General features: G+C 38.8%; 2 protein-coding genes across 6 annotated transcripts in view; one reads left to right on the top strand and one right to left on the bottom strand.

The window, feature by feature from the left end:
* Nucleotides 1–5684, top strand: part of AP4S1 (adaptor related protein complex 4 subunit sigma 1) — a 98656-nt gene extending 92972 nt beyond the window's left edge. The window contains exon 5 of the mRNA XM_033188349.1: nucleotides 5494–5684. Within this exon, the coding sequence (XP_033044240.1) occupies nucleotides 5494–5607 (114 nt within the window). The 3' untranslated portion in view covers nucleotides 5608–5684. The remainder of the gene's footprint in view (nucleotides 1–5493) is intronic.
* Nucleotides 1–27997, bottom strand: part of HECTD1 (HECT domain E3 ubiquitin protein ligase 1) — a 109196-nt gene that overhangs the window by 6928 nt on the left and 74271 nt on the right. For 2 of the 5 annotated variants that reach the window (XM_033188339.1, XM_033188338.1), the window contains exons 23-37: nucleotides 27658–27824; nucleotides 27387–27563; nucleotides 22787–23623; nucleotides 21881–22102; nucleotides 16936–17069; nucleotides 14883–15005; nucleotides 13210–13366; nucleotides 9767–9989; nucleotides 7821–7875; nucleotides 7410–7592; nucleotides 6810–7017; nucleotides 6637–6722; nucleotides 5947–6074; nucleotides 2034–2235; nucleotides 203–340 (exon numbers count right to left, since the gene is read on the bottom strand). In XM_033188339.1, the coding sequence (XP_033044230.1) occupies nucleotides 203–340; nucleotides 2034–2235; nucleotides 5947–6074; nucleotides 6637–6722; nucleotides 6810–7017; nucleotides 7410–7592; nucleotides 7821–7875; nucleotides 9767–9989; nucleotides 13210–13366; nucleotides 14883–15005; nucleotides 16936–17069; nucleotides 21881–22102; nucleotides 22787–23623; nucleotides 27387–27563; nucleotides 27658–27824 (3040 nt within the window). The remainder of the gene's footprint in view (nucleotides 1–202; nucleotides 341–2033; nucleotides 2236–5946; nucleotides 6075–6636; nucleotides 6723–6809; nucleotides 7018–7409; nucleotides 7593–7820; nucleotides 7876–9766; nucleotides 9990–13209; nucleotides 13367–14882; nucleotides 15006–16935; nucleotides 17070–21880; nucleotides 22103–22786; nucleotides 23624–27386; nucleotides 27564–27657; nucleotides 27825–27997) is intronic. The other 3 variants (XM_033188340.1, XM_033188341.1, XM_033188342.1) reach the window with 3 other exon arrangements.

The raw sequence follows: 27997 nt of genomic DNA, 5'->3' as shown, positions 1-27997 counted from the left end.
GGCTATCTAAAAGTATGTAATTTTATTAAATAGCTTTTGGTGACTAAATTTTATCACTTTAGAAATATTTTAGTTGTATCAAGATTATTCAATAGTAAAAGTAGAGTCAGAAACCTAGCTTATGCTCTGAACACATAACCTATTTTTAACACTTTTGAAAACAGAGTCACAACTCAAGTCACAAAATAAGAAATATTCTTACATGACGAGATTCATCATCTGGAAAATTATCATCACAAAGCCAAGCTCCCAAGTCAGTTCTCTGGAATTCCGCTGCCACCAGAGCATAAAACTCTAATGTGGGTCCCAAGCCAGTTCCTTCTTCTCCTAAAAACTCAACCTAAAATACGAACAAATAAATTGTGAGTTAAAGTAAACTTAAAGTTTGGGGTATTTTTGAAATAATCTAATTCTTGCCAAAATTTATCATATCTGATCCAGTAATATACCGTTTTTCAAAATAGCAGTGTATATATTATAAACAGCATACGAGTGTTGTTGTAATTTTTCTGAAGAGTCCACTTATACACTATTACATGCTTAAGCACTGTGCCAAGCATCATTCACACATTTACTTCTCACAACAACCCTGCAAAATAATTATCTCCTTTTTACACCAAAGGAAACCAATCTCACATAAGGAGGTTAAATAATTTGCTTGAAGAAATGATAGTGTACAGATTTTTGTGTGTGTCTGTGTGACACCAAAGCCTAAACTCTTCCACTTTTTTACTTTTTTTGAGACAGAGTTTCACTCTTATTGCCCAGAACGGAGTGCAATGACACAATCTCAGCTCACTGCAACCTCTGCCTCCCGGGTTCAGGCAATTTTCCTACCTCAGCCTCCCAAGTAGCTGGGATTATGGCACCACCATGCCTGGCTAATTTTGTATTTTCAGTAGGGACAGTTTTACTGTGTTGGTCCGACTGGTCTCAAACTCTTGACCTCAGGTGATACACCCACCTCGGCCTCCCAAAGTGTTGGGATTACAGGTATAAGCCACTGCGCCTGGCCTCTTCTGCTTATTTCTGAGTTAAAGACGCTTTAAATCATTTTTCCAACAGGAAGAGCATGGACAAAAACCTTTAAAGTGATTGCATAAAGTATCATCAAAACTATAGCATATGGTTAAAAAATAAAGATTATCTAAATTAGAAGAATGTAAGCAGCTGGGCATGGTGGCTCACGTCTATAATCCCAGCACTTTGGGAGGCCGAAGCAGGTGGATCACTTCAGCCCAGGAGTTTGAGACCAGCCTGGGCAACATAGTGAGAACTTGTCTCTACTGGAAAAAAAAAAAAGAAGAAGAAGAAGAACGTAAGGGTAGGAGGAATAACACAATGAAAGAATGGAAGTCTGTATATAAAGTGAAAGATGTAAAGCTTTGGACATCTTCTAGAGATGTATCATATTTCTTGCAGTTAGTTTATGATCCAAAAGTTAAAAACAAACCAATTGTTTTCACCCCTATGACAGGAGAGGTATTTCCACTCTTCCTCATATAGGGAATACTGTGTATACGAAATATAACCAACAATGTCCACAGTAACATTTCTAAACTAAATATATTAAATCTCATACTGCCATTTGCTATAACATCTCTCAACACAGACCAGTGATATAATACCAAGCACAATTTAAGTGAAACAATATTACAAAACCAAGTGCTCCCAAAATATCCAACAGTGCAGTTTAATATAAGGGTCAAAAAGAATCCCTTGTGAGTACTATTATTTTAGTCCAACTTTGTTATGAAATGCGTAGAAGCCCTCAAGCGGAACAAGCATGTTGCCACCTCAAGAGTGGAGATCTTTGTTGCTCAGTAATGGTGCAAGACCTAACCCCTAAGGAGGTGGACTGACATCCTCTTATGAAAAAGATGCTCTGCCAGAGGAGAAGGCTTCTGCTGACAGAATAGGAAAACCCCTCTTCAGGTTTACCTACCACAGTTTTTAATGCAGTGAAGACACACATTGGGCTGGTTCCCTAAGTGTCATTCCTGTTCCCTAAATCTAATTTTATATGAGATTACCTCAAGAACTGATTTCCGATCTGCATGTATTTGCATGACATTCTCAGCCCATTCCATCAGTGATTCGCCACGTGGAACTTTTACTCTTTCATGCTTGAGACGACCAACTCTAAACTCTCCAGGGTCATCTCGCCTAACACTGCTTGTGGTTCTCGTTCGTTCCACAGTGGCTTCACGTCGGTTTTGTAACCACACTATTGCTCTGAAATGAAAAAATATCTATGAGCTGCAGCATACATTAACAGCTGAATGTACTACTAAACCAGCAACAGAATTCAAAGATTTAAGAAATTAAAAAATAGTATTTTATCAGGTGATTTTTAAAACACAGTAATCTTTTCTGTTACATAAATTGCTTCCTTTCACAAGTAAAAATATATGAAACTCCTTTTATTATAATCTGCCTTAAGCAAACTGAGAAAGTGCTGGGTCTGTGTTTTCCCTCCTTATTTTAGCAGTTCAATCAAAATGAAAATCTGTTGTCCAGGCCCCAACATCATTCAAAAAAAGGACAAATGTTTCCTATTGGAGAAATTTAAAAATGATTAAGCTATCTTTCAAACTGAAAGCTGTCAGGCCCCTGAGCCCCAGCTGAGCCATCATATCCCCAGTGACCTGCACACATACATCCAGATGGCCTGAAGCAACTGAAGATCCACAGACAAAGTGAAAATAGCCTTAACTGATGACATTCCACCATTGTGATTTGTTTCTGCCCCACCCTAACTCATCAGTGTACTTTGTAATCTCCCCAGCCCTTAGGAAGGTTCTTTATAATTCTCCCCACCCTTGAGAATGTACTTTGTGAGATCCGCCCCCTGCCCCTAAAACATTGCTCTTAACTCCACCGCCTATCCCAAAACCTGTAAGAACTAATGATAATCCACCACCCTTTGCTGACTCTCTTTTCGGACTCAGCCTGCCTGTACTCAGGTGAAATAAACAGCCATGCTTGCTCACACAAAGTCTGTTTGATGGTCTCTTCATATGGACATGTGAGACAAAAGCCACCATCAATTATAATTTTAAAACAATTTTTCTTTTCTTTCTGTTTTTTTGAGATGGAGTCTTGCTCTGTCACCCAGGCTGGAGTACAGTGGCATGATCTCAGCTCACTGCAACCTCCCTATCCCAGGTTCAAGTGATTCTCCTGCCTCAGCCTCCCCAGTAGCTGGGATTACAGGTACGTGCCACCATGTCTGGCTAATTTTTGTATTTTTAGTAGAGACGGGGGTTCTGCCATGTTGCCCAGGCTGGTCTTGAACTCCTGGCCTCAACTGATCCACCTGCCTCGGCCTCCCAAAGTGCTGGGATTACAGGCATGAACCGCCACACCTGGCCACATTTTCTTTTTTTAAATAACAATCCATTTATGGTGGGAGGAAGAACCAATAATTAGGAATAAGAAGCTGAAGGTTCTATTCTTATGTGTGCTGCTATTTTTTCATGATCTTAGGCAAATTAACTAAGTACGTGCAGAATCAATTTCGTCATTTATAAAACAGAAATTATAATCAATGCCAGTTATCACAACATGCCTATAGTTCTATGTATATAAATGTTTTGTAAATGGCATTAAATGGTACAAAAGTGTAACTATCAAGGAAGAAACACAGTTTAAATTATAACTTTTTTTTTACAACTATTTTGGAAGAGTACTTAAGGTAAACAATCATTCAACAAAATATTTATTGAGCACCTACAGTGAGTGAGTCTTCCTCTGTCGCCCAGGCTGGAGTGCAGTGGTGCAATCTCGGCTAACTGCAACCTCTGCCTCCTAAGTTCAAGCAGTTCTTATGCCTCAGCCTCCTAAAAAGCTGGAATTATGCCCAGCTAATTTTTGTGGTTTTTTTTGTAAAGATGGAGTTTCGCCATGTTGTCCAGGCTGGTCTCGAACTCCTGGCCTCCAGTGATGTGTCTGCCTTGGCTTACCAAAGTGCTGGGATTATAGGCATGGGCCACTGTGCCCAGCCTGGAAACAGAAACTTTTTAAATGTTTTCTTTTTTTTGGTAAATTACTTCTTCCATGATTATTTAGAGGGACTATCTTCAAACCAGTACAAATATTTCGTAAATAATATCTGACCATTTTCTTTCTTTCTTTTTTTTTTTTTTTGAGATGGAGTCTCGCTCTGTCGCCCGGGCTGGAGTGCAGTGGCCGGTTCTCAGCTGACTGCAAGCTCCGCCTCCCGGGTTTATGCCATTCTCCTGCCTCAGCCTCCGAGTAGCTGGGACTACAGGCGCCCGCCACCTCGCCCAGCTAGTTTTTTTTTTTTTTTTTTGTATTTTTTAGTAGAGACGGGGTTTCACCGTGTTAGCCAGGATGGTCTCGATCTCCTGACCTCGTGATTTGCCCGTCTCAGCCTCCCAAAGTGCTGGGATTACAGGCTTGAGCCACCACGCCCGGCCTATCTGACCATTTTCTAACCAACTGAGTAATCTGTTGCACAATAAGCCTTCGCACATCTTTCAGCAAGAAATACATTAAATTTGAATAGTAAAGACACTACACAATTAGGCTTAGGACACAATTATAGTTTGCCTTAAATATTTCTTTGGGGGAGAGGACACCACACTTCTACTCAATGAAGAGAAACATTTTTACAGTCCAGAGGTCTTTTATTTTTTATTTTTTTGAGATGGAGTCTCGCTCTGTTGCCCAGGCTGGAGTGCAGTGACATGATCTCGGTTCACTGCAAGCTCCGCCTCCCAGCTTCACACCATTCTCCTGCCTCAGCCTCCCAAGAAGCTGGGACTACAGGCGTCCGCCACCATGCCTGACTAATTTTTTTATTTTTAGTGGAGACAGGGTTTCACTGTGTTAGCCAGGATGGTCTCAATCGCCTGACCTCGTGATCCGCCTTCCTCAGCCTCCCAAAGTGCTGGGATTACAAGCGTGAGCCACCGCACTTGGCTATTTTTTTTAAACACCTATTATGCATGAATTCACAGAGAAGAGGTTCCAGCAGCTCAGGCTCCTTTCCCTTGGTTTTCACACAGTGTGCTTCTCGGGGTGGAACAGGCTGGCACTTTAGCTAAATGCAGGTACCTTTCTCTTTGGCTTTCTTTTTTTTCTGATCATTTTTCATGCGTTTCAGAAAGCTATCTCGGCTCTTAGAGTGCTTAATGTGCTTAATATGCACATTAATTCTCTTGGTAAGAATCTTGCCCTTGTTTGTTTACAACAATGAATGCGCCTGTAATCCCAAGAGGGCTGAGGCAGGAGAATTACTTGAACCCGGGAGGTGGAGAGGCAGAGGCTGCAGTGAGCCAAGATCGTGCCAATGCACTCCAGCCTGGGCAACAAAGCGAGACAAAATACAAAAACAAAAAAACAATGCCAACAGCATGCTGGGTAACACTGTAGACTCTTCCAATTTAGCGACAGTAACACTTGTGGGGCATTCTTTTTTGAACAGTACCCATTCCCTTAATGTCTACAATGTCACTTCTCTTTTAGATCTGCATATATGTGGCCAAAGGAACAATTCCATGTTTTCTAAAAGACCTAGAGAACATCTATCGGGTATCTCTCCTCCTTTCCTTTGGATTAGTCATTTTGGCAAATTACTAGAAGATTGGTGGTTTAGACCAAAAGGCAATGCTGACTATTCTTCATGGGAATACAAGATAATATATCCCCTCTATCAGTCCTGACAGTATAGTTGTATTATTTTCAACTTATATAACATAAAAACATACTTATTTTAAAAACATAAAAAGATGTACTTAAGGTAAACAATCATCTCACCTAACAGGAAACTGAGAAAGTACTGGGTCTATATTATGATTTATAAATTTAGCATTATTACAAATAAACTATATATCAAATCTAGAACTTTGAAAGATATGACTGTATCAAGTGTTATGCAGCATTAGGTGATTTGGTTGTTGTGAAACATCATCATCTTACCTTGAGGCACCAAATGCTGTACATGTGAAATAAAGCTGTCTAGTTTCAAATGGTATTAGAAAAGGACATTTGCTGGTTAATTGTTCACACCAGTCTGGCAGAGCCCCACTTGCCAATGCCAATGGTTCCTGTGAATTAACAAATAACAATGTCTTAGTGCTATAAGGCATTCATGCATTCATTCATTCATTCATTCATTTTTGAGACAGAGTCTCACTCTGTTGCCCAGACTGGTGTGCAGTGGTGCGATCTTGGCTCACTGCAGCCTCTGCTTCCTGGGTTCAAGCGGTCCTCCTGCCCTAGCCACCCAAATAGCTGGGATTACAGGCATGTGCCATCATGCCCAGCTAATCTTTGTATTTTTAGTAAAGCCAGGGTTTCGCCATATTGGCCAGGCTGGTCTCAAACTCCTAGGCTCTAACAATACACCCACCTTGACCCCCACAGCGCTGGAATTACAGGCGTGAGCCACCACACCTGGCCCTATAAGGCAATTATTAAAAATGACCAAAAGAAAAGAAGAGTCAATTCTAAACCTGTAATTAGGAAATAAATGCAAAGGACCATATAGCTCAAATTACCAATCGGAGGGAAGGGAAAGATGGTGAGAGGTAGAAAAGAAAGTAAAGGGAACATTAGGAAAAGTCCAACAGTAATAGAATGAAGAGTTCAGTTATCTGATTTTATTACCTCAATCTGCTGTAATATTTTTGTTGTAATTTTTTTGCTAGTGAATTCATCTGGTGGAAAAGTAAACTGAGGCTGTTCATCACCATCTATAAAATGAATTAATACAATTAATAAAAATATAAACTGACTTGCTTTAAAACTGCTATAGAAATGAAACAAGGCTTCTTACAGACCTTCCTGGGATATTCTTGAATAAGGGTCACTTGCAACTATATACAGAATACGCAGAAGCTGAAGGACATCTTCTACTCCACAAGAGTTCTGTCCATTGCCTGCTTTGGCTTGAGGTTGTTCTTTTGTTAAATTAAGAATATCACTACTTTGAAGAGTAGAAATGGCCCCCTGGTTTAACCCAGACTTTGTTCCATGCTCACAAAAATCCTATAGAAACAATTAGAAAACCTGGCCATTAATCACATTTTCAAGAAAAACAGTGTATCATTCTATCAATACTACTATGAAAGGGTTGGAATTTTTTAAAGTGCCTTCTTTTTAAATAAAAACATTACACAAGACATAAATCAAGACATTCTAAACCATTAAAATTCCCGAATAAAATATAACCACTCTAGGCCATGGTCAAAGTCTGTATTCAGATTCAATGTTACAAGCCATATTTGAAATTTTAGAATTTGTGCATTAACAATGTTAATTCAACCTCATTTTTAAAATTATGTCTCAATGAACTGCTGTTCCTTAAGAAGCTTCCAAAGCTGCAAAACAAAGCACAAAGCCACTTGCAATCAAAATAGTGTTTTGATGCCAATATATACCTTATATGCAGCTATGAGCTGAGAACAATTTCTGTTTTTCCTAATACTTTTATTAGTGCCGGTTAATTTCCAGTGACGCAGGAAAGCAGCGTCTGCATTCTTCTGCAGGTAGGTTATCAAGTCATTCTTTGGTAATTCATCAGTGCCAAGGTACTGCTCCACATGCTCTATAGACCAGCAACCCTACAACAGGAAAAACCAAATGTTGGCCTTTCCCAATTATAAAGTCTATGATATTTCACATGCATTACATGAGGTAGCTTTAAGATCATGCACTTACCCTAATCTAAAGAATTCCATGTTAGTCATTATTCCCTTCAATGTTCAACTGCAATACTGTGTTAGTTTTACTATCTTTCTTCTTTTTACTAAATAGCCAAGAGTAAGACCAATTTTCCAAAAATAACTTACCATTTTTCCATTTTCCTTTTCTTTATCAGAATCCTTCATTTCTCTGTACATGATTCTAAACATGAAGATATTCAAGTTAATTCATATATAATTTGTGACTATTTTCAATAAGGCTTCAATTCTTTTAAAAAAAAATGAACATCATTTACTAGACATATGTCTGCACTGAACACTGAACTCAAGGAGAATTCTTTTTTTCTGTATTTTTTGTAGACATAAGGTTTTGCTATGTTGTCCAGGCTGGTTTCAAACTCCAGGTTTCAAGCGATGCTCCTGTCTTGGCCTCCCAAAGTGCTGGGAGTAAGGTGTGTCATGACGCCCAGCCTCAAGGAGGATTTTTAAGAAAAAATGTTAATTCGTTAAACATAAGGGCAAAGTAGCAGAAACCATATTCCTGAATTACGATTTATAAATTTAGCATTATTACAAAGAAAGCATATATCAAATCTGGAACTTTTAAAGATATGACTGTATCAAGTGTTATGCAGCATTAGGTGATTTGGTTGTTGTGAAACATCATAGAGTGCATTACACAAAACAAAATGGTATAGCCTACTATCTACCTAGGCTATGTCTTATAGCCTATTGTTCCTAGGCCACGAACCTTAACAGCATATATCAGTGTACTGAGTATTACAGGCAACTGTAACACAATGGTATTTGTGTATATAAACATAAAAAAGGTACAGTAAAAATATGGTTTTATAATCTTATGGGACCCCTGTCATACATGGTCCATCACTGACTGAAAAGTTGTTATACAGCACATGGCTATAACTGTTGTAAAAATACAATGGGATAAGAAACAGGTTCTCTGTGTCTAGATGGAAAGAAGGATAGAAATAACAATGATCAGGGGTGCTTATGTTCAAATAAGGCAGTTGCGATCAATTTCGAAACTGCAATAAAAATTGAAGGGAGGTTTTCCTAGCTTTTGGGAACTTGGAGAAAAAAATAGAAGGGCAGGAGCATACCATTATGATTTTCTGTTCTATCTCAAAAGGACCTACGTTACTTTTATTGGCCTTTATATAAGATTATCAGTGATGCTAAGAGAACATCAGAAAACATACTAATGGAAGTGAAGTTACAGTAAGAATGACGATATAATTTATTATTATTAAATAACAAATATTGTATAGATAACATTTACTGAGCACTTAATATATCCTAGGGAGTACTGAAAACACTTTGCAGGCCAAGCACAGAGGCTCAACACCTGTAATCCCAGCACTTTGGGAGGCTGAGGTAGACGGATCACTTGAGCTCAGAAATTCGACAACAACATGGGCAATATGGCAAAAACTCCATCCCTACAAAAAATACAAAAATTAGCTAGGCCTGGCGGTGCACACCTGTAGTCCCAGCTATTCAGGAGGCTGAGGTGGGAAAATCACCTGAGCCTGTGGAGTTTGAGGCTGCAGTGAACCATGATCGCACCACTGCACTCCACTGCACTCCAGCCTGGGCAACAGAGAGAGACCTTGTCTCAGAAAAAAAGAAAAGAAAACACTTTATACATATTAATTCATTAATTCCTTACAACCACTCTCATTTTATAGATTAGGAATGTGAGGCACAAAAATGTTAAAATAAATTTACCCTAAGTCATTGATAATTATTTGTACAAAGAAAGGCAGGTGTTAACCCACACACCCCCAAAATAAAGAACAGAAATAAAATATTTAGTACTCATATTAGTCAAAGAATTCAAATGACGCTCTTCTCAACAATTACGTTAAGAAGCTAGTGTAGATTGTAAATGTCCTTCTGCTTCTAAAACTTAATCATTCTACACCAAGAGTCCCAAACACTATTATCTGTTCCTGTAAGCCACAGAATAAAAACCCAAACTTTTCTGTTCCTATAATCCAAAATAAACACAATGCTTCTTGGCTCATACACTAGGGCATTATCTACCAAAACATTAAGTTAAAATTTCTTACGTGTATGTGGGTTCCCAAATACGCCTAAGTTTATCTGATTTCACATTGCCATTACAGGACAATTGAAGCAATTTTTGTACATAGTAAAAGATGGTTGATCTGAAATTGGTGAGTGGTAATTCAACTTCACGAGTCGTTCCAAGACCTGTTACTTTCAAAGTGAGGGCTAATCGAGGTGACGGAGTACATTCGACTTCTTCCAAGAGCTCTGAATGAGGTGTCCCTAAAAATTTGGAAGATGTGTGAAAAACAATTATACTAAAACAAGCAGTCCAAGAAAGGTCACTACACTAGGCGACAAGGCTACATGAAATCCAAACCCCTCTGCCATACATTAGCTAAAGGATGTCAGCTACTTAAGACTCTAGGCTTTGACATTTTTGTTTTCTGTTTTTTTTTTTTCTTTTGAGATGGAGTCTTGCTCTGTTGCCCAGGCTGGAGTGCAGTGGCATGATCTCAGCTCACTGCAACCTCCGCCTCCTAGGTTTAAGCAATTCTCCTGCGTCAGCCTCCCAAGTAGCTGGAATTATAGGTGCTCACCACCACATCTGGCTAATTTTTGTATTTTTAGTAAAGACGGTGGGATTTCACCACGTTGTCCAGGCTGGTCTCGAACTCCTGATCTCAAGTGATCCACCCTCCTCAGCCTCCTAAAGTGCTGGGATTACTACGGGCATAAGCCACTGCGCCCAGCCTGTTTTCCGTTTCTTTTTAATGGGAATAATTACACCTATGTTACTGAAAGAGTGCTAGAGGAGAATACATGTGTATGATAGAGAGCTCTCTCATTTTTATATGAAAATATTACTAACTGTATGAATACTTAGGAAACATTTTAATTTTATAAATGAGGCCAAGAGCGGTGGCTCATGCCTGTAATCCCAACACTTTGGGAGGTCGAGGTGGGTAGGTCACTTCAGGTCAGGAGTTTGAGACAAGCCTGGGCAACATAGTGAACCCCGTCTCTACCAAAAATGCAAAAATTAGCTGGACATGGTGGTGCCCGCCTGTAGTCCCAGCTACTCAGGAGGTTGAGGCAGGAGAATCACTTGAACCTGGGAGTGGAGGTTACAGTGAGCTGAGATCACACCCCTGCACTCCAGCCTGGGTGACAGAACGAGACTCTGTCTCAAAAAAAATTTTTTTTATATAAATGAGAAAACTATCCATACTCAAAGAAAACCACACATTCTGGGCCAATGACGTGTCAACCTTTTATCACACTGAATAACTGCATCATGAGGTAAAAACATATACACACACAAATATAATTAGTTTCATCATGTGTTTGGAGAATGCTCTCATTTTTTATTAGCTCATGAAAGTTTTCTTATCATGATCGTCCTCTAAAATATTATTTCTTTCACTGCACAGTATCCCACTGTACCTAAACAGAGGCACATCCCTGTTACTGGACATAATTAAGATCATTTCCAATTTTTTGAAAATATAAATACTTCTGCAGTCACCTATGTGTACAAAACGGGATACAGAGCTAGTATTTAAAATTACCATAGGCAAAAACACATTCTCAGAAGATACAAAATATACTGGTAGAGAACTCTACAAAAAGTTTGTGCCTATTTATACTCTCTAGAATATGTTTTCATTTTTTATAATTAATTTTTTTTTATCCGAGATCCAAAGAAACAAAATTCTCCTTTTTGAAGGACCCTCAGAAGAAACACCTTGATTCAGTCTATCTATCCTCCCTAAAGAACATTTATACTACAGAGTATACTTACTTTCATATTTAATACAGGTATCTTTTTTTTTTTTGAGACAGAGTCTCACTCTGTCACCACCCAGGCTGGAGTGCAGTGGCATGATCTCGGCTCACTGCAACCTCTGCCTCCCGGGTTCAAGCAATTCCTCCTGCCTCAGCCTCCTGAGTAGCTGGGATTACAGGCGTGCGCCACCAAGCCCGGCTAATGTTTGTATTTTTAAGTATAGACGGGGTTTCACCATGTTGGTCAGGCTGGTCTTGAACTCCTGACCTCGTGATCTGCCCGCCTCAGCCTCCCAAAGTGCTGGGATTACAGGTGTGAGCCACTGTGGTCAGCCTAATACAGGTATCTTTCTGTCAGCTAAAAAATACCCTCCTCGCTTAATCGTCAATTTAAATCTTTGTTAAGAATAATTTACTGATTATAATAGCTGACATTTATTGAGGCACACATCAGGCAGCACACTAAGCACTTTACATACCTTACTTCATTTAAGCTTTTTAACTACCTTGTCCAACAAGGACCTTTATTCTCTCATGTAAGAGATGAAGAAATTCAAGCTTAGATAGTTTTGGTGACTTACCCAATGTATCCGTTTCCTACTGCTGCTATAAAATAGTACCACAAATTGGGTGGTTTAAAACAACACAAACTTGCCAGGCACGGTGGCTCACGCCTGTAATCCCAGCACTTTGGGAGGCTGAGGTGGGTGGATCACTTGAGGTCAGGAGTCCGAGACCAGCCTGGCCAACATGGTGAAACCCCGTCTCTACCAAAAATACAAAAATTAGCTGGGCATGGTGGTGCATGCCTGTAATCCCAGTTACTCGGGAGGCTGAGGCAGGGGAATCATTTGAACCTGGGAGGTGGAGGGTGCAGTGAGCTAAGGCTGCACTCCAGCCTGGGTGACAAAATAAGACTCCATCTCAAGAAAAAAAAAAAAAAAAAAAAACTACCACCAATTTATTATCTCATAGTTCTAGAGGTCGAATGTCTAAAATGGATTTGCAGGGCTTCATTCTTTCTAGAGTCTCTAGAGAAGAATGTTTCCTTGCCTTTTCTAGCATCTAGGGGCTGCCCACATTCCTTGGCTCATTGCTCGTTGTCACTCTGACTCCTGTTTCCTTAGTCATGTGTTCTTCTCTGACTCCTGCCTCTTGTGATTACACTGTGTCCACTTGGATGATCCAGGATACTCTCCCCTTCTCAAGATCCCTAATTACATCTGCCAAGTCTCTTTTGTCTGCTTTGATAATATATCATAAGTTCCACAGGTTAGAACCTGAATGTTTTTGGGGAGCAATTAGTATGCCTACCACACTCTGAAATACAAGTTGTAAGGGACAAGGTTGTTACCCAGACCAACTGACTCTAGAGGGCATAACTGTAACCACTGGAGAGCCTGTCAAAATTGAGATGCATAAATCCTTAGGAATTTTGATCCAGTAGAAAATACAATAAGAATTTCTCACCTTTAAGTGGGACTTTGCCTTAAAAATTGAACAAATACAAAACACATGTTGGTTTTTAAAATTTGAAATAATTTGTAATTTGCTCCTTTAAAAAAACCTGTACTTTTTAAAGAATGTGTGGCTGACTAAAATTTTTTTATAACCTGCATACACAAAACTAAAAAAAAATTTTTAATAACGTGCATACACAAGCAGCACCTTACTTTTCAAACTATATAAACCATAAAACCAAAACATCCTGTACCTGGGGGTGGTATTTCTAGATCGGTTGTCTGTTGGACATTAGTACGACCAGGTCTAGGATCAAAAGCAGGAACCAATGCAGAAAATTGTCTCTTTAGCACATAATCATCATCCCATGTTCTCCGGCGTCCTCCTTTAGTTTCGTACTCTTCTTCTTCCTATCAAAATAAAATTTCACACACAAACATCATAAGATGCAAAATCTCATTCTTGCAAAAGCAATGTGTTAGTTCTTTAGAACTACTGCATTTCCTTAGCCATATTTCTTAAGCCCAAAATGAGCTAACCTAAACATGGATAGAAACACACATTTCTTAATCATTTCAGTTTACCCAAAGTAAGTTGCATCCTTGATGGTTATACAAATCTACACATTTCACCAAATGATAACCAGTCACGGACGGGTGCGGTGGCTCAAGCCTGCAATCTCAGCACTTTGGGAGGCCGAGGCAGGCGAATCATGAGGTCAGGAGTTCGAGACCAGCCTGGCCACCATGGTGAAACCCATCTCTACTAAAAATATAAAAAATTAGCTGGGCATAGTGGCAGGCACCTGTAATCCCAGCTACTCGGGAGGCTGAGGCAGGAGGATCACTTGAACCCGGGAGGCAGAGGTTGCAGTGAGCCAAGATCATGCCACTGCACTCTGTACTCCATCCAGGGAGACACAGTGAGACTCTGTCTCAAAAAAAAAAAAAGAAAAGGATAACCATTCACAAACATCGTCAACTTCCTGGTTTTGTTACTGTACTAAAATTAGGTAATATGAAACTAGCCAATGGGAAAAATTAGGTAAAGGGCACATAAGACCTCTCGAGGATTTTTGCAACCTCCTATGAACCTATAATTATTTTAAAATAAGTTGGCTTTTAAAATGTAAATTACATTTCGTACTGAATTACTTACATACCAAATAAAATGCTGGGGAGTTGCTTTAAGTTACTATGAGGCAGATAGCATGTAAGCACACATGTGCACACCCACAGTTTGGTTTAAACACTTAACTGAAACAAACTGACATCTGACAGCTCTGGTTCCAGAATGTTTGGGTTTGCATCCTGGAACCAAAACTACTATTATATGTATGACTTTTAGCAATTACTTCATCTGAAAATTATAGCTAATAATAACCCTAAAAAGGCTGTTGGAAAGAATGAGCTAATATACATAAAGTATTAAGAACTATGCCAGCCAGGCACAGTGGCTCATGCCAAGGCAGGCAAGCTTGAGTCCAAGAGTTCAAGAACAGCCTGGGCAATGAAGCAAAATCCTGTCTCAAAAACAGAAACAACTCTAGCACTTAATTAGTGATCATTAAGTGTTAGCTATTAATAAACTACTACTACTACATCTACTACTACCTCTACTACTGCTACTATAACTACAAATCTTAGATACTATATATTAACCATTTTAATATATGTTTACTATTACCCAAAGCAAGGTAAAGGGGTTTCAAGCATTAAGCTCCTGCATGCATTACGTCACACCAATCATGGATTCTATATGGAATATGAAACCCAACCAGTAGGAGAAGTTTCTTTGTGTAACTGTTTGATAACTCCCTCTTCTTACCCTTTCCACACTGCACATTTTTGTAGGCATTTAGGTTGGTGCCTTACTATGAAAGGGAAAAATATACATACGGTAGGGAGATAAACATGAAGGTATTACCTGCTCCCCAATAGGTCGGCTCCCTGCTCCAGCAGGAACCTGTGGTAGCTGCGAGGTAACAGCATGATGCGTTACATCAGAGCGGGAGCCAGCTCGACGTTGCAGGGATGGGCGTCTCAGAATCTAAAATAAAACAATCCCAAGAGATACACGTCTAATTATTTGACCCATATATGCTCCCTTTCTGCCATGACCTGAATATATTAACCCCTATTAACAAAAGTGTCACTGAAAACTTTTTCATTAGCCAACTTCAGAAAAGTTATGAGTTCGATGTTTTAAATTCATCATGCATTTTATACTAACCTCCTTCATAAGAAGTATTGCGTTTTCTTAGCAACCATATACTAAAAGCATTTTCAAAATTTCTTTACCCCATCAAAACTCATCAATTTTGCCGGGCGCGGTGGCTCAAGCCTGTAATACCAGCACTTTGGGAGGCCGAGACGGGCAGATCACGAGGTCAGGAGATCGAGACCATCCTGGCTAACACGGTGAAACCCCGACTCTACTAAAAAATGCAAAAAAAAAACTAGCCGGGCGAGGTGGCAGGCGCCTGTAGTCCCAGCTACTCGGGAGGCTGAGGCAGGAGAATGGCATAAACCCGGGAGGTGGAGCTTGTAGTGAGCTGAGATCCGGCCACTGCACTCCAGCCTCGGCAACAGAGTGAGACTCTGTCTCAAAAAAAAAAAAAAAAAACCTCATCAATTTTTTTGAAATCTAGTAACATTTTATAAAGAGAAATTTTAAATATACAGTTAGTTACAATAAAGGGTATTTTTTAGGCACAACTTTCAATTAGAATACAATCCTAGTGGTTAAATATTGAGAGTTCTGAATCACATTGCCTAGGCTTGGGTCCTCACTCTTCCACTTAACTCTGATTATAAGGGCAAATTATTTTTTTTACACCTCTACTTCATTCCTTCGTATGACAACTAATGAGAAAACAGATGGACCCTGCTTGCAAAACCATAGGTACTAAAAAACAAACTCCTGGGCCACATCAGCCTCTTGAGTAGCTGGGATTACAAGCACGAGCCACTGCACTGGCTAAGTTCATACACTGTGTGTGTGTGTGTGTCAGGGTCTCATTCTGTGGCTTAGGCTGGAGTGCAGTGACCCAATTATAGCTCACGGCAGCAAGAGCCACTGCACTGGGTAAGTTCATACACGTGTGCACGTGTGCATGTGTGTGTCAGTGTGAGAGATTCTGTGGCTCAGGTTGGAGTGCAGTGATGCAATTATAGCTCACTGCAGCACGAGCCAACTGCACTAAGTTCATACACGTGTGTCTGTGTGTGTGTGTGTGTGTGTGTGTCATTCTGTGGCTCAGGCTGGAGTGCAGTGACCCAATTACAGCTCACTGCGGCACCAGCCACTGCACTGGCGAAGTTCATGCACGTGTGTGCGTGTGAGAGATTCTGTGGCTCAGGCGGGAGTGCAGTGATGCAATTATAGCTCACTGCAGCACGAGCCACTGCACTGGCTAAGTTCATACGTGTGTGTGTGTGTGTGTGTGTGATTCTGTGGCTCAGGCTGGAGTGCAGTGACCCAATTATAGCTCACTGCAGCACAAGTCACTGCACTGGCAAAGTTCATACACTGCGTGTGTGCGCGCACGGGCGAGCACATGTGCGTGTATGTGTGAGATTCTGTGACTCAGGCTGGAGTGCAGTGACACAACTACAGCTCACTGCAGCCTGGAACTCCTGGACCCAAGTGATTTTCTCCCTCAGCCTCCCAAGTAGCCAGCACTACAAGTGTCAAAGTGTGGGATGACAGGCATAAGTCCTATCCCAGCCTAATTTCACACACTTTTAAGCCTGTTAAAACATCGTGTGACATTCTATAATTTTTCAAATATAACCAATTTATTTTCTTTAAGTGGAGAATCATAAATGCTCAGATTAAAATTGCTTTTCTTAACCACATTTTTTATACTGTTGCCACATTTCCTTGCTTCGAAGTTTGATTATGACTTAGCTTTTCCTTTCTTCATTTCAACTATTAACAACCTATCTTTGTGAAGACAATGGAGTACTCTCTCTACCATAACCTCCTCGTATTCTTGGTCCTCCTGATTGTCATCTTCATTCTCATCATCTTCTTCATCTGGCTCAGGTAAGTCCTCATCATCATCGAGCTCAGCCAACAGAGTACTGGCACGGCAGCTATCAAGGAAATCTTGAAAACAAAATCCACAACCTTATGTCAATACAATTAAGAAAATGTAACAAAGGAACTTTGCATTTTAAGTTTTTACAAAACGAAAGTTCAAAAGGGACAAGTGTTGCGTTCTGCCACCATACAAGATAAGTACAGACACAACCATGAAAAAAAGGGATAAAGGACAACCATAAACTAAACCTGAATTATAAAATCATAATATAAAAGGATAACCATTTGGACTATTTAAAAAACAACAACCAAAAAATAAACCTTTACACCAGCCTGGGCGACAGTGCGAGACTCCATCTCAAAACAAAAAACAAAAACAAAGCCCAAAGAAACCCCTATCATCATTCTCTGAATAAGTCACAGGAAGCAGAACATGGTAGAAAAGAGAACACTTTGGAGTTATTCATTCCTCCAACAAATACTATGTGCCAAGCACAGTGTTAGGCACAAGGTATATAAAGTTGCAAACAAAGAAGACACAGTCTGAGTCCCCATGAAGCTCACAGGGAGAGACGCTGATCTGATAGGTTACTCAAAAACAATGACTACTTAAGATAATGCCTATTTACTATGGAATAATGTATGTGGCATCTTTCATGTTATCCATATTATCTAGCACATAAGGAAGTTCAAAATAACTTGAATCACTGTAACCTCCTTCCTTCTTAGACTCTCTTGCCTTCAATGGAGACTGGGTCAAATTACATTGTCCTGCATAAATGAAGATGCCGACAAACTGTTCTTCATAAAAACTGAAAGAGGACTAAACGGATTAAAACAGAACTTTTTACTGGATCTGGAAAAAATAGTCAAATATAATATCAGAACTGCACAAAGGATAAAAAACAAAATACTTTATATTCCTAAAGAACATCCAGAAGACAATTTATAGTTACTCAGAAACTTACACCTACAGACCACTGAACCAATTGGTTTTTAGTCCAATAATTACACAGGACTAAATATTCAGTGCCTTTTACTGGATGGCCAGTAGAAGAAGTCTGCCATTATATTTAATTAGCTTCTAAGGGTACACTTTTTTTTTTGTAATCAACTTTCTCAGGTTGAAAGGTCTACATTTTTAAAACATTGTAATGCTTTGAAATCAGAATGTATCTTACAAACAATGGCAAGTCAGAATTAAATTGCAACATTTTTAACCTTAGCAATATAAAAAAATTGGTGTGTCTTACAATCAAGGGCATCTTAAATTTGATGAAGTATGTTACCCTTCAACACTTGTAAGGAGCCACCTGCAATTTAGGAACTGGTATGATGTGGTGATACACAAAATAAATCTATTCCACTCTGATTTATCTTTTAAGGAACATAATCTAACTTCATATATTGAAATTCTATCTCTGATATGTTACAACTGACTGATGTCCATTTTTTCTTTCTCATCTTCCCTTTTTTACCAGCATTAAAAAGCTCTGTATTTCACAGATGTGACCACATCATAGAATGAAATGTCTCTCAAAACACAACATGGTATGGTATTCGTGCCTGTGGTAAGAGAAAAACCACAAAACACAATAAAAGTTTGCACGGCATATACAGATGGTATAAACTGATGTTACTTTGATCTTTCACCCCAGCAGTCTTAAAGTGTCTACCAGCTTTAACAATATAAAAAAGAACATCTTCTATCATATGTTCTCACTTATAAGTAGAAGCTAAACCTTGGGTACACACGGACACCAAGATGGGAACAGCAGACACTAGTGACTCCAAAAGGAATCAGGAGTGGACAAGGACTGAAAAACTTCCTATTGGGTACTATGTTCACTATCTGAGTGACAAGATCAATATAAGTCCAAACCTCAGCATCATGCAATATATCCCTGTAACAAACCTGCACACGTATTCCCTGAATCTAAAATAAAAATTACATTAAATTTTTTTCATCACCTCACAATAGATTTTTTTTTGAGACAGAGTCTCGCACTGTCCCCAGGCTGGAGTGCAATGGCACAATCTTGGTTCACTGCAACCTCTGCCTCCCATGTTCAAGAGATTCTCCTGCCTCCGCCTCCCAAATAGCTGGGTCTACAGGTGCCCGCCACCATACCCGGCTAGTTTTTATATTTTTAATAGAGACAGGGTTTCACCATATTGGCCAGGGTGGTCTCAAACTCCTGACCTTGTGATCTGCCTGCCTCGGCCTCCCAAAGTGCTGGGATTACAGGCATGAGCCACTGCACACGGCCAACAATAAATTTTTTTAAGGCTGGTCAAACCTAACAACAAAATGTAAAAGTCAATCAATCGTTCTAACTTTTTTTTTTTTTTGGAGACAGAGTCTTGCTCTGTCACCCAGGCTGGAATGCAAACCGCACAATCTTGGCTCAATGCAACCTCTGCCTCCCAGGTTCAAATGATACTGGTGCCTTAGCCTCCTATGCAGTTAGGACTGTAGGCGCGGGCCATCACACCTGGCTAATTTTTTGTACTTTAGTAAAGAGGGTTTCGCCATGTTGCCCAGACTGGCCTCACACTCCTGACCTCAGGCAATATGCCCACTTCAGCCTCTCAAAGAGCTAGGATTACAGGCATAAGCCACAGCGCCCGGCCAGTTTACTCTTTCCTCCCCACGATCATCTTTAACTTCCCATGACCAAGAACTAATGCTTGAAGTTAACATAATAACAAATGAGTAGAGAGGGGCACTGGGCCACCATGAGAAATAATAAATCAGAAAACAGCTTATGCAATCAATTTATAACACTTTGGTGTAATAATCATCATTTTGCTACACACTTGTTTAATAGGAAAAGCAGAAACAGAAATATAATGACTTTCTTTCTTTTTTTTTTTTTTTTTTTTTTTGAGACGGAGTCTCGCTCTGCCGCCCAGGCTGGAGTGCAGTGGCCGGATCTCAGCTCACTGCAAGCCCCGCCTCCTGGGTTTACGCCATTCTCCTGCCTCAGCCTCCCAAGTAGCTGGGACTACAGGAGCCCGCCACGTCGCCCGGCTAGTTTTTTGTATTTTTTAGTAGAGACGGGGTTTCACCGTGTTAGCCAGGATGGTCTCGATCTCCTGACCTCGTGATCCGCCCGTCTCGGCCTCCCAAAGTGCTGGGATTACAGGCTTGAGCCACCGCGCCCGGCGAAATATAATGACTTTCTTAAAACTATGGAACATCATATCAAATTCTTGCTATGAATTAGGAGAGGCTATATTCTCACAAAAATGAAGGAAACATTAAAAAGGGGGTATACACAAAATAGCACTTTAAAAATGTATCTTCATATAAACTTTGTCTTTAAAATTACTCCTAATTTTTTTTTAAAGAAAAACAGGCAATAAGATCAAGGATATATGGTAAAGGGTATTCCAAAACAATAGGGATGGAGTGCAATGTTTTGGAAAGCAATTCAGTAATTATTATTTTAGGCATTTATCCTAAGGAAATATACTAAAATACAGTACAAGAAAGTTCATTCATAATGATGTTTATGGTAACGAAAAAGTTATAACTTAAATATAAAAAATTGATAATTTATTAAATGATCACACAGTGAAATATTTGGCAATCATTTCAAATGTTACAGAAACCCATCCAACATATGTGAAAATGTTTTCACAATGTATTGAGTGAAAACAGCTGGCCGAAAAGGATATAATCCTTTTTTGTTAAAAAAACAAAATCATATATCAAATGATGTACATCAAATGATTAACAGTGATTGTCTCTGGTAGGTGGGGACTAGACAATGTTAATTTTCTTCTAGTTTCTATTCAGAGCATTATTTTTCTAATAAGATAAAATAAGAGAAATAGAAACACAGATTGTATCTTAACTGAATCAAATACATCCCTTTGATTACAACATGGAAGCCATAAGGCTATTACTGAACTTTCTGAATAAAATTTAATTTGCAAGAATCATGTGTTACCTAACTAAGGAATTATTTCCAAAAGTCTCTGATAACAGCATACAAGGAATATCATTTTACAAACCTTATGAATCTATTACACTTCTTCTCTCAGTAATAAGAGTATCAAATCACTTTATGGTTCTTCCATTAAAACTTCTTTTATGACAAAAGGCAAAAAAAAAAAATGACACATAAAGTCCCTAGATCTACTTCATGTATAATCAGATAACTGCAATTTTTTTAAAAATATTTTTTCAGAGACAGGGTCTAGCCTTGTCACTGAGGTTGGAGTACAGTGGCATGATCACAGCTCAGTGTGGTCCTGAACTTCAGAGCTCAAGTAATCCTCACACCTGGCTAATTTTGGGGGTGTAAGGATGGTAAAGATGGGGGGTCTATGTTGCCCAGACTGGTCTTGAGCTCCTGAGCCTCAAGTGATCCTCCCACCTTGGTGTCCCAAAGTGCTGGGATTATAGGCGCGAGCCACCACATCTGACCAGATAATTTTTTTTTTTTTTTTGAGACGGAGTCTTGCTCTGTCGCCCAGGCTGGAGTGCAGTGGCATGATCTCGGCTCACTGCAACCCCCACCTCCCGGGTTCAAGCGATTCTCCTGCCTCAGCCTCCTGAGTAGCTGGGATTACAGGCAACCACCACCACGCCCAGCTATTTTTTTTTTTGTATTTTTAGTAGAGACAGGGTTTCACCACATTGGCCAGGCTGGTTTCGAACTCCCGACCTCAAGTCATCCACCTGCCTCGACCTCCCAAAGTGCTGCGATTACAGGCGTGAGCTACTGCACCTGGCCCAAAGATTCCATATTCATAAGAAGAGAGAATAATTCTCTTTAAACAAAAGTTTAAAATATCAGGAGAAAACATAATAAAAGTATCATTATTTAAGTATCTAAATACTTCAATTTTAAATTATAACTTACCATATAAGGAATATTCTGCTTCCTGACCTGTGTCACTCTCACTGGAAGTTGATGTGAGGCTGGTGGTTAAAGTATTACTTAATGATTGACCAACTGATAAAACTGTTGTTGCTGTAGCTACATTGCTGCTGCTAGTAACACTGGACGTTGACATAGTCACTGTTGATGTAGTACCAGGTGTGGTCAAATTAGGGAAACTCTGAGCACCCATAAGAGGAGAAGCTAAAGACAAAAATGAAGCAAATCAGTACAAATAGGTGAGATTGTAGAAACCTTAGAAAAACCAAGTTTTATATTTTTTAAAGAGTGAGGTCATAAAACACACTAATAATAAAATGGTTACTGAAAAGCAACAACTTTGGGAACCCAACTGAAATCCAACTAAAATTTCTTTTTATAGCACTATTATATTTTTAAATATTATGCCTAACTTTTTTAAAGAAATGAAACAAGCAATGAAATAATTCCCAATGTATTTTCCAAGGGAATTATTTTGACCTGTTAGCAGCTTAAATTGGAATTTAACTTTCAGAAGCTAAGATCAATGTAGAGTCTAAATAAAAGCTATACTTACATGATGCTTTGGTTTCACTGCACTGTGATAACATTTAATAGTCATCTATTTCCTCATGCAACTTTCCTTAATGATGTATCATAAAGGAGTGCAAATCAGAAGTATTGTTTTATCCTTCTAGAATAAGAGGTTCTTTATCACACCTAATCTGAATTCTGAAAATATGATGATTCTAGAGAACTTAACTTCATATTTCTGAAGTGCTAAATTTGATGTAGCTTTATCTAATATGGTTAATGACCTAGTTAAAAACTGCAGCCAGAACACGAGACCCTACTTTGCATCCCTCCAAGTGGAAAAAGCATTGGTTCCAGAAGGAAAAGCTCACTTACTTGCTGTGCTCATCACATTCCTCCCCAAAGTATTAGTGTTGTTATCACTGCTGCTTCGGCTTAGATTCATGTTGTTCGTGGCATTAGTCCGTGCTATGTTTGCCACTCTCCTTACAAAACTCTCCAAGCTAGATGTTTCTCTTGAGGACAGGTTAGGTACACTTGCACTAGAGCTCATAGGGGCCCCAGCAGCCAACAAAGAACTCACTGACAGTCTGTTACTTGCTGAAGAGCTAAGAGGTCGTTGTGAAGCTGCTTCTTTATTAGTTAATTCAGATACTGAACTAACATCAGGAGAACTAACACTGACAATTCCCATGGATATTGCACTAGACTCCCCAGGAGTACGAACAGAACTATCAGGGCCTAACTTCCTTTCAGCATTTTCACTTCCCGTCTCCGCTGTTAAGGTGCTGGTGCTTGCACTGGAAGACGACCCTACTTCTGTTTGAGGGACGTTTTCAGCAGATGAAAGAACAACAATTGGTTCATGGACATCAGCTCCTGAAACTATACTGTGTTCCATTACAATTTCTGATCTCCGTTCCGTTTTGGTCGAACCCAAGCTGATGTCGCTGCTACTGGCCACGCTACACACAGAACTGCTGCTTCCTTTTCTACTTGAGGAGCCTGCAGCAGCAGATGTCTTGTCTGGACAGTTGTTTTTCACCAAGCTGCTCCATGATTGCGTTGTGCCTGAAACAGTGGATGAAACAGGTTTGGGTGATGCCACTGTATCAGGGTCGTACCCTGGTGCAAGCTTGAGGTCAAATTTTCCTTCTGCGCCCATACGGTAAGAGTTTGAGCCACCAGCATCCCAGGTGACATCAATCCAGCCTGGAAAGGGACAGGAGTTTGTGAGACCCAGCAGAAAGCAGATAGGAGCGTGTCAGACAGTAGCTCCACAATATGGGATCAGCTTTTCATCAGTGCTGTCCTTTTCTGAATTTCTAGTCAATCAAGGTTGGCCAACTAAAATATATGTAAATTTTTGGACTCAATTATTTGACTATATGACTAGTTATCTGAAAGTCTATAATATTTAACTCTCATGATAAAAATATTTTAAGGACAAGAAATATGTACTGTATACAAGGTTTCCAGGAAATGTTTAAAATTCTTCCTTTTATTTCCCTTATTTCTGAACTATTCAGTCTATGACATTTAAAAGCAATGTAAAGGTCATGTTTAAATCTACTGGGTTATTTTTCATTTTTAATATTATTTGATTTTTAGAGATGAGGTCTTGCGTTGCCCATGCTAATCTTGAACTCCTGGGCTTAAATGATCCTCCCACCTCAGCCTCTTGAGTAGCTGGGATTACAGATGTGAGCCACTGCACCTGGCTTGGTTACTTCTTAAATGGAAGAACTGTTCAAGAAATTTTAAAAGATTGATATACATGGTAAAATACTGCCACTTCAGCAAGTAAACACAATCTAGGTAAAAGTTTTTAAATTGCTAAGTATAATTATGCGTAGTCAAATTTTCTGTCTAGAAAAACGTGCTAGCTTACCATTAATTTCTTACCATTAATTTGGGCTAACCTCTCAAAATATTCACATATTACCACAGAAATTTTAGGTCACTAGCTCAAATAAAATACTAAAGTTAGCATTTCGGTTGTGTTCTCAAAGTTCAGTGGTTCTTTGGTTCTCTTATGTTAAATAATTAAGTTCAATAAATTTGAATAAGCACAGAAAATTCTAAAAAAAAATTTAAAGAGCACACTGAGCTCTCTTATCAGAAACTATCTGCTAAAGCTACTAACATGTAGAGAACTAATGAGCATAATGATATTCAATTTATATATTTACTTGTAGTTGAAAAATAATATTGTTTTTTAAAAAAGGTAATGAACCTCCAAAAGCAAAAAAAAAAAAAAAAATTGTCTATTAAAAGAAAATTAATATAAATTCTACAATCTTATTTTAGTGTTATAAGCTAACTATTTCAGGGAAAAACATAAGACACAAAAAACATTTTTTTAAAACTGTAACAAGCCTTTATATAAAGTTCTTATCCATACATAAAAGGGGCCCAAGCTCACAAACACACCCATCCACACACCCAGATGCCCACCCACACATACATCAAGTTCATGTTTATTGCTGGCACTCAGAGGGAAATAATATTGAATTACCTGTGGGGATTATCTGCATATGTGTTCTTTGAAAGGAAAAGTGACTGCCCCAAATCTACATAAGTAGCTTAGATGAGATTTTTCAATTGCCTCTGTTTTTTTCTGTATGCTGAAATAATCTCTGAAGAACCAACATTTAACTATCTCTTCTGCTACACAGAAATGTGTGAGAAAAGAAGAAGGTTCAAAAACATAGCCCAATCTCAAATAAAAGTAACTTTTGTATTGTATTAATTGGCCCAAAAAACATACTCTCTCAACTCCTTCTACGCCCAAAAGACAGACAAAAAAATATACAGTCATAACGACTAGCCATCAATAGAAATGGTTGGCTTAAGTATTTGAAAGCTAAGAACCCTCTCTGACATAGAGACTTAAAGGCATAACTTGATGGGAACAGCCATGTTGATTAGCCAAAACTAAATTTCTACATTTGTCAGATCAGCGAAAATAGGCCTTTCTTGAATGCTAAAACCCTGAAATTTCTAGGCTACATGATTTTTGTTTTTCCCATCTGTGGCAGATAAAACAAAACAAAACAAAAAAAACACTCAAAATATTCAGATTTACATGTGAGCACTCTCTCATAAGGAGGTGCCATACCTTACAGTTCGAACGTATTTTATAGATCAGTAACATTATACTGAAATGTAATTGCAACTTACTATGCAGCAAAAATGAATCAAGAAGAAAAATAACCTACAGTATCTATTTACCTTTGTATAGGCAATTGCTTAAGTTACTCTGCTTTTAACATTTGTACTTCAATAAAATGCTTATGTATGTATAGGAATGTCACAGTGCAAGATGCTGCTAGTCCAGGCACAAAGTATTAAAATTATTTTGTGAAGACTGGTGGTTGTATTAAAACTGTTGTGCCATCGTATCTTGGGGGAAAAAAAATATATTCTACTTTCCCTATGCAATTGCTTCAGTTGACTCCATCCCGAGAAAAAAGAACTGCATTCACACGTCTCTAACTATCCTCTTCTTCTCAAGTCACATACATCAAGGCCAAAACAATTACAGGAAATACAATAACAGCTTTTTAATAAGTATCATCAAGATGCCCAAAAACAAGAAAATTTGAAATTTCTGAGTTGAATGGTACTACTGATGTCTCAATTATTACTGGTATTTATGAATTTTAGGTCACTGTAAACCTGTATGATTAAAATGATTTGCAATTAGGGCCTGATACTGCATAAAAACATTTGGCAGTAAAATAATTCAAGAAATAGAATCTTAAAAGCAATATAATCAAAGGGTTTATTTGAATAAATAAATGTCTTTATCACGTAACACACGAAATTAAATGTCAGTCATTCTCCTAAGTACTGTCACATTTATTCTAGCTCTTTAAATATGTGGTGTAAGTTGCCGGGGGTGGTGGCTCACGCCTGTAATCCCAGCACTTTGGGAGGCCAAAGCGGGTGGATCACCTGAGGTCAGGAGATCGAGACCAGCCTGACCAACAGGGAGAAACCCCGTCTCTACTAAAAATACAAAATTAGCCAGGCATGGTGGCGCATGCCTGTAATCCTAGCTAGTTGGGAGACTGAGGCAAGAGAATCGCTTGAACCCAGGAGGCAGAGGTTGCAGTGAGCCGATATCACACCATTGCACTCCAGGGAACAAAAGCAAGACTCTGTCTCAAAAAAAAAAAAAAAAAAAAAAAAATGTGGTGTAAGTTGAGAATATAAACATTTTACTTTTTTTAATGCTAAAAACTGATACAAAATTGATGAAAACAAACCCACTGATGCTTAGGCAAATTATCTGCTAATGAATCAACCTTATAGTTTGAAGAAAACAATTTGCTACTACAATTGCTTTGAAGTCAACAGCAATAAGAAGAAAGATGATCTTCCTAAACTTTGCAGAATCAAAGAACTCGATTCACATAGATTGCTATGTGAATATTGTTTACAAAACATGATAAACTCCTCCCAAAAAAGCAGGTAGGCTGAGAAACATTTTGAAACAATAATAATCTACTAACAGATAAAGAGACGATGCGTCTTGTTCCATGCTTTATTAAAAAATAGTGAAGTAAAAATGCTAATCCTTTTTTTCTACATGATTTATGACACCATAAAAATTATTGCATGATTCCTGTGACACTAACAAGATAAAGAAAAGCATAATAAATTAAAATAAAACTCACAGTAAGCTTGAAAATAAACTAGAGGGAAAAAAACCAGAAGTGTGTCTTGAAGATACTCAACTTACACTAGCCTTGATCACTTCCAAAATATTACCAGTAAGTTTCTAGTCAAAACCCAAGAACTTAAAATTTTCCCTTATTTTCTTTACATTTTTTCCATTTACAATGTGATATCAACAGTTCTTCTAAACAGTGCTCATACATTTATGCAATTTACAAATTATCTTGAAAGACAAAAGAAAAAACTTAACTACCCATTTTCTACACAAATGTGCTGAGCACCTACTCACCATTGTGCAGTTCTCCTGTGACAGTGCCTTCTCCCTGTGGGCTGCCATCCTGATCTCGCCATTTCCAATCCAAGCCTCTGATAACACGAGCTCCTGGAACCATGTATTTCAGAACCTGGGAGCGTACTAGACGTCTCTGCCGTCTAAGATTAGCTTCTGCTTCTTTAGCTGCTTTCCCTGTCAGGTAGAAATTGGAGAAATAAAAACCAAATCACTTTTTACAAAAGTAATTGTTTCAGTAAGTTGGAAAAGTCTCCTATCATCTCTTTACCTAGCTGATCTTCACATACTCCATTTACAGTGCCATAAAGTTCAAATCCAGATAGTGAGAGGTAGTGTGTCTGTCCACTGGCATTTTTCCCCATCTGTTTAATTCTCACATGTCTCCACCCTTGTTTCTCATCCTTTGGTGGATCAAGAGGCCAAGTTGCAGTTGACCTGTTAATATGTTAGAGAAAAAATTATGTAATATTTTAAAACAGATGAAAAAGAAATTCAAGATGGGGAAGATTTTTTATATAACAGAGACCTGTAGAAAAAATACACTAACTTTCATATTCACTCAACAGTTCATTACAAGAATCAAGAAATCAAGGGGAAAAAAGTAGTCA

This window comes from Trachypithecus francoisi, unplaced genomic scaffold, assembly GCF_009764315.1.
Source record: "Trachypithecus francoisi isolate TF-2019V2 unplaced genomic scaffold, Tfra_2.0 Lachesis_group3, whole genome shotgun sequence".
Lineage (NCBI taxonomy): Eukaryota > Metazoa > Chordata > Mammalia > Primates > Cercopithecidae > Trachypithecus > Trachypithecus francoisi.
This window is presented reverse-complemented; position numbering and strand designations above follow the sequence as displayed.